The 7,500-nt window shown below is 39.7% G+C and overlaps 1 protein-coding gene across 1 annotated transcript in view; it reads left to right on the forward strand.

Annotated features, from left to right (window-relative positions):
- Positions 1–7,500, forward strand: part of LOC138854204 (ionotropic receptor 21a-like) — a 497,881-nt gene that overhangs the window by 456,365 nt on the left and 34,016 nt on the right. The window contains exon 6 of the mRNA XM_070096002.1: positions 1,700–1,886. Within this exon, the coding sequence (XP_069952103.1) occupies positions 1,700–1,886 (187 nt within the window). The remainder of the gene's footprint in view (positions 1–1,699; positions 1,887–7,500) is intronic.

The raw sequence follows: 7,500 nt of genomic DNA on the forward strand, positions 1-7,500 counted from the left end.
AAATGTCTTGAGCTTCTGCAGGATTCGAGGCCTTTTCATACTGTTTTATATGAGCAGGTACATATATACCTTCACATCTCAGCAGGTACATATATACCTTCACATCTCAGCAGGTATATATATACCTTCACATCTCAGCAGGTATATATATACCTTCACATCTCAGCAGGTATATATATACCTTCCCATCTCAGCAGGTATATATATACCTTCACATCTCAGCAGGTATATATATACCTTCCCATCTCAGCAGGTATATATATACCTTCACATCTCAGCAGGTACATATATACCTTCACATCTCACCAGGTACATATATACCTTCACATCTCAGCAGGTACATATATACCTTCACATCTCACCAGGTACATATATACCTTCACATCTCACCAGGTACATATATACCTTCACATCTCAGCAGGTACATATATACCTTCACATCTCAGCAGGTATATATATACCTTCACATCTCACCAGGTACATATATACCTTCACATCTCAGCAGGTACATATATACCTTCACATCTCACCAGGTACATATATACCTTCACATCTCAGCAGGTATATATGTACCTTCACATCTCTGCAGGAATATATATACCTTCACATCTCTGCAGGTATATATATATACCTTCACATCTCAGCAGGTATATATATACCTTCACATCTCTGCAGGAATATATATACCTTCACATCTCACCAGGTACATATATACCTTCACATCTCAGCAGGTATATATATACCTTCACATCTCAGCAGGTACATATATACCTTCACATCTCACCAGGTACATATATACCTTCACATCTCACCAGGTACATATATACCTTCACATCTCTGCAGGTATATATATATACCTTCACATCTCTGCAGGTATATATATGCCATCACATCTCAGCAGGTATATAGGATCTTCTTCATTTGAGCAGGTGGGAAAAATCCTTCCGAAGAGAACGTATACTTTAACTCTTCCCGTGAGAGGATGTTCTTCGTCTGTAAGTAGGTATATATGATGCTCTTTGAAATAGGTGCTATATATAATTTTTCCCATTTACAGTATGAACACGTTTATAGGATATCCAGTGAGTCCAGGAGCACAGGATCCACCTTTGGGAAACAAGGACGTGGGATCTTTCTCAGTGTACCTCAAACTCTGATTTATATTAACCTTCTTACTGATTTAAATGATGAAGTCAATTGTAGCATGCTACAAGTATGTTACATTTTACTTAGTGTATATCACACTCCCATATAGGCTGCCTCCCGTGCAGTTAACTGGGTGCTAAGGATTTAACAATTAATAGGTACTTGCCGATAAGTCAGTACCTTGATTCATTAGCCAATCACAGACAAACCTGTCAAAGCTGTATCAATGTGGTTCACTTGTGCCAAGCGAACTTACAGACATGTCTGTGCTGCTGGTCGAGCAAGGTACATTCTCTGGCTTTTGCTTTTGCCCTCTTGTTTCACCATGTTGAACACTTACTACTCCACCACTGTACATATTGTAAATACCAGCTTGTTAATATTTGGTGAAGGAAACTACAAGTCATTTACTGTATATATTGTTGAGTTCTGTTAACTCCACTTTCACCCCATTACTACCAGGTACACAGGCCATACTATATCTGTGTTCGTAATATCAAGTATTACTGGCACAGTATGATGCAAAATAAATTACATCAATAATTTCTAACAGGCAGGCAACCATAGAAGCCCGACGCTTCCTGGAATTAAAGATTGCAAAGGAATTCACGCGAGCAGATGGAAGCAGTCAGCTGTACGTGGCCCGCGAGAGTATCTTCCCTGGACTGTCTGGATGGCCCATTCCCCATGATGCACCTTACAAGACTGTGTTAGATCGTTGCATCATGGCAGTCAAAGAGGTGAGTGAAATATAGTTACAAGAGATGAAAATATTCAATCTTGGTAATTGCATAGAGGAACTCTTCATTAGAAATTTTGAAATGGAAATATATATTTATATATATATATATATATATATATATATATATATATATATATATATATATATATATATATATATATATATATATATATATATATATATATATATATATATATATATATATATATATATATATATATAGGATTGCTGGTTTCTTTTTCTGTCTCATAAACACGCTAAGATAACAGGGATATCTTGCTACTCCTACTTACACTTTGGTCACACTTCACAGACACGCACATGCATATATATATATACATACATCTAGGTTTTTCTCTTTTTTCTAAATAGCTCTTGTTCTTTTTTATTTCTTCTATTGTCCATGGGGAAGTGGAAAAGAATCTTTCCTCCGTAAGCCATGCGTGTCGTATGAGGCGACTAAGATGCCGGGAGCAATGGGCTAGTAACCCCTTCTCCTGTATACAATTACTAAAAAAGAGAAGAAGAAAAACTTTATAAAATTGGGTTGCTTAAATGTGCGTGGATGTAGTGCGGATGACAAGAAACAGATGATTGCTGATGTTATGAATGAAAAGAAGTTGGATGTCCTGGCCCTAAGCGAAACAAAGCTGAAGGGGGTAGGAGAGTTTCAGTGGGGGGAAATAAATGGGATTAAATCTGGAGTATCTGAGAGAGTTAGAGCAAAGGAAGGGGTAGCAGTAATGTTAAATGATCAGTTATGGAAGGAGAAAAGAGAATATGAATGTGTAAATTCAAGAATTATGTGGATTAAAGTAAAGGTTGGATGCGAGAAGTGGGTCATAATAAGCGTGTATGCACCTGGAGAAGAGAGGAATGCAGAGGAGAGAGAGAGATTTTGGGAGATGTTAAGTGAATGTATAGGAGCCTTTGAACCAAGTGAGAGAGTAATTGTGGTAGGGGACTTGAATGCTAAAGTAGGAGAAACTTTTAGAGAGGGTGTGGTAGGTAAGTTTGGGGTGCCAGGTGTAAATGATAATGGGAGCCCTTTGATTGAACTTTGTATAGAAAGGGGTTTAGTTATAGGTAATACATATTTTAAGAAAAAGAGGATAAATAAGTATACACGATATGATGTAGGGCGAAATGACAGTAGTTTGTTGGATTATGTATTGGTAGATAAAAGACTGTTGAGTAGACTTCAGGATGTACATGTTTATAGAGGGGCCACAGATATATCAGATCACTTTCTAGTTGTAGCTATACTGAGAGTAAAAGGTAGATGGGATACAAGGAGAATAGAAGCATCAGGGAAGAGAGAGGTGAAGGTTTATAAACTAAAAGAGGAGGCAGTTAGGGTAAGATATAAACAGCTATTGGAGGATAGATGGGCTAATGAGAGCATAGGCAATGGGGTCGAAGAGGTATGGGGTAGGTTTAAAAATGTAGTGTTAGAGTGTTCAGCAGAAGTTTGTGGTTACAGGAAAGTGGGTGCAGGAGGGAAGAGGAGCGATTGGTTTAATGATGATGTAAAGAGAGTAGTAAGGGAGAAAAAGTTAGCATATGAGAAGTTTTTACAAAGTAGAAGTGATGCAAGGAGGGAAGAGTATATGGAGAAAAAGAGAGAAGTTAAGAGAGTGGTGAAGCAATGTAAAAAGAGAGCAAATGAGAGAGTGGGTGAGATGTTATCAACAAATTTTGTTGAAAATAAGAAAAAGTTTTGGAGTGAGATTAACAAGTTAAGAAAGCCTAGAGAACAAATGGATTTGTCAGTTAAAAATAGGAGAGGAGAGTTATTAAATGGAGAGTTAGAGGTATTGGGAAGATGGAAGGAATATTTTGAGGAATTGTTAAATGTTGATGAAGATAGGGAAGCTGTGATTTCGTGTATAGGGCAAGGAGGAATAACATCTTGTAGGAGTGAGGAAGAGCCAGTTGTGAGTGTGGGGGAAGTTCGTGAGGCAGTAGGTAAAATGAAAGGGGGTAAGGCAGCCGGGATTGATGGGATAAAGATAGAAATGTTAAAAGCAGGTGGGGATATAGTTTTGGAGTGGTTGGTGCAATTATTTAATAAATGTATGGAAGAGGGTAAGGTACCGAGGGATTGGCAGAGAGCATGCATAGTTCCTTTGTATAAAGGCAAAGGGGATAAAAGAGAGTGCAAAAATTATAGGGGGATAAGTCTGTTGAGTGTACCTGGTAAAGTGTATGGTAGAGTTATAATTGAAAGAATTAAGAGTAAGACGGAGAATAGGATAGCAGATGAACAAGGAGGCTTTAGGAAAGGTAGGGGGTGTGTGGACCAGGTGTTTACAGTGAAACATATAAGTGAACAGTATTTAGATAAGGCTAAAGAGGTCTTTGTGGCATTTATGGATTTGGAAAAGGCGTATGACAGGGTGGATAGGGGGGCAATGTGGCAGATGTTGCAAGTGTATGGTGTAGGAGGTAGGTTACTGAAAGCAGTGAAGAGTTTTTACGAGGATAGTGAGGCTCAAGTTAGAGTATGTAGGAAAGAGGGAAATTTTTTCCCAGTAAAAGTAGGCCTTAGACAAGGATGTGTGATGTCACCGTGGTTGTTTAATATATTTATAGATGGGGTTGTAAGAGAAGTAAATGCGAGGGTTTTGGCAAGAGGCGTGGAGTTAAAAGATAAAGAATCACACACAAAGTGGGAGTTGTCACAGCTGCTCTTTGCTGATGACACTGTGCTCTTGGGAGATTCTGAAGAGAAGTTGCAGAGATTGGTGGATGAATTTGGTAGGGTGTGCAAAAGAAGAAAATTAAAGGTGAATACAGGAAAGAGTAAGGTTATGAGGATAACAAAAAGATTAGGTGATGAAAGATTGAATATCAGATTGGAGGGAGAGAGTATGGAGGAGGTGAACGTATTCAGATATTTGGGAGTGGACGTGTCAGCGGATGGGTCTATGAAAGATGAGGTGAATCATAGAATTGATGAAGGAAAAAGAGTGAGTGGTGCACTTAGGAGTCTGTGGAAACAAAGAACTTTGTCCTTGGAGGCAAAGAGGGGAATGTATGAGAGTATAGTTTTACCAACGCTCTTATATGGGTGTGAAGCGTGGGTGATGAATGTTGCAGCGAGGAGAAGGCTGGAGGCAGTGGAGATGTCATGTCTGAGGGCAATGTGTGGTGTGAATATAATGCAGAGAATTCGTAGTTTGGAAGTTAGGAGGAGGTGCGGGATTACCAAAACTGTTGTCCAGAGGGCTGAGGAAGGGTTGTTGAGGTGGTTCGGACATGTAGAGAGAATGGAGCGAAACAGAATGACTTCAAGAGTGTATCAGTCTGTAGTGGAAGGAAGGCGGGGTAGGGGTCGGCCTAGGAAGGGTTGGAGGGAGGGGGTAAAGGAGGTTTTGTGTGCGAGGGGCTTGGACTTCCAGCAGGCATGCGTGAGCGTGTTTGATAGGAGTGAATGGAGACAAATGGTTTTTAATACTTGACGTGCTGTTGGAGTGTGAGCAAAGTAACATTTATGAAGGGATTCAGGGAAACCGGCAGGCCGGACTTGAGTCCTGGAGATGGGAAGTACAGTGCCTGCACTCTGAAGGAGGGGTGTTAATGTTGCAGTTTAAAAACTGTAGTGTAAAGCACCCTTCTGGCAAGACAGTGATGGAGTGAATGATGGTGAAAGTTTTTCTTTTTCGGGCCACCCTGCCTTGGTGGGAATCGGCCGGTGTGATAATAAAAAAATAATATATATATATATATATATATATATATATATAAATATGTCATGGTAGATAAAAGACTGATGGGTAGACTTCATGATGTGCATGTTTGTATAAGGACTACAGGTATATCAGATCACTTTTTAGTTGTAGCAACAGTGAGAGTAAAAGGTAAACGGGATACAATGAGAATCAAAGGGGCAAGTAAGAGAGAAGTGAAGGTTTATAAAGTAAGGGAGGCGGCAGCGGGTATAATGAAAGAGGGTAAAGCAGCTGCGATTGATGGATTAAAGACAGAAATGTTAAAAGCAGGTGGGGATATAATTTTGTAGTAGTTGGTGCTTTTATTTAATGCAGGTATGTAAGAGGGTAAGGCACCTTTGACAGAGAGAATGCATAGTTTCTTTCTATAAAGGTAAAAAGGACAAAAGGAATGTAAAAAATATAGGGAAATAAGTCGGTTGAGTATACTTGTTAAAGTGTATAATACAGTTATTAACTCCATTGAAATTAAGAGTGAGAAGAAGAGCAGGACAGCAGATATACAAGGAGGCTTTAGCAAGGTTAGGGAGTGTGTAGACCAAGTGGTTAAAGTGAATCATGTATGTGAACAGTATTTAGATAAGGGTAAAGAGGTTTCTGTTGCATTTAAGGAACATAAGAAAGAAGGAACACTGCAACAGGCCTACTGACCCATGCGGAGCAGGTCCATGTCCCCACCGGATTAGACCAATGACCCCCCCGCCCCCCGGATTAGCCCAATGATCCACCCAGTCTGACCATCTCCATTCAAAGATGGAGCAATGCACCAGACCTAGAAGCACAAGCTAGTCAGGTCCAACTCACACCCACCCACACCCACTCATGTATTTATCTAACCTATTTTTAAAACTACACAACGTTTTAGCCTGAATAACTGTACACGGGAGTTTGTTCCACTCATCTACAACTCTATTACCAAACCAGTGCTTTCCTATATCCTTTCTGAATCTGATTTTTTCCAACTTGAAACCTTTGCTGCGAGTCCTGTCTTGGCTGGAAATTTTCAGCACACTATTTACATCCCCTTTATTTATTCCTGTTTTCCATTTATACACCTCGATCACATCAACCCTTATTCTACGCCTTTCGAGAGTGCAGATTCAGGGCCCTCAGTCTATCCTCATAGGGAAGATTTCTGATACATGGGATCATCTATGTCATCCTCCTCTGTACGTTTTCCAGAGCACTTATGTCTATTCTGTAATACGGTGACCAGAACTGAGCAGCATATTCTAAATGAGGCCTAACCAAGGATATACAGAGTTGAAGAACAACCTGAGGACTTCTATTATTTATACTTCTAGATATGAAGCCAAGAATTCTGTTAGCTTTATTGAGAACACTAATGCACTGTTGTCTTGGTCTTAAATTACTGCTAACCAGAACTCCTAAATCCTTTTCGCAATCAGTAGTATTAAGATCTACATTATTTAGTTTATATGTGGTATGGTTATTTAACTGTCCAACATTTAGAACTTTGCATTTGTCAATATTAAACTGCATCTGCCACTTCTCCGACCATTGCATCAGTCTATTCAAATCATCCTGGAGTGCTCTAGTGTCCTCATTAGAATGAACTGGACGGCCTATTTTGGTGCCATCAGCAAATTTGCTTATGTCGCTATTTATTCCCTCATCTATGTCGTTTATGTAAATTGTGAACAACAACGGGCTCAACACTGACCCTGAGGAACACCGCTTGTGACGTGCCCCCATTCTGATTTCTCCCCATTTATGCAAACTCTCTGCTGCCTATTTGTCAGCCATGCCTCTACCCAGGAAAAAATTTCTCCTCCTATTCCGTGTGCCTCAAGTTTCCTCAATAGCCTCTGGTGTGGAACTCTATCGAAAGCCTTACTGAAGTCCATATACACAATA

This window comes from Cherax quadricarinatus, chromosome 52, assembly GCF_038502225.1.
Source record: "Cherax quadricarinatus isolate ZL_2023a chromosome 52, ASM3850222v1, whole genome shotgun sequence".
NCBI lineage: Eukaryota > Metazoa > Arthropoda > Malacostraca > Decapoda > Parastacidae > Cherax > Cherax quadricarinatus.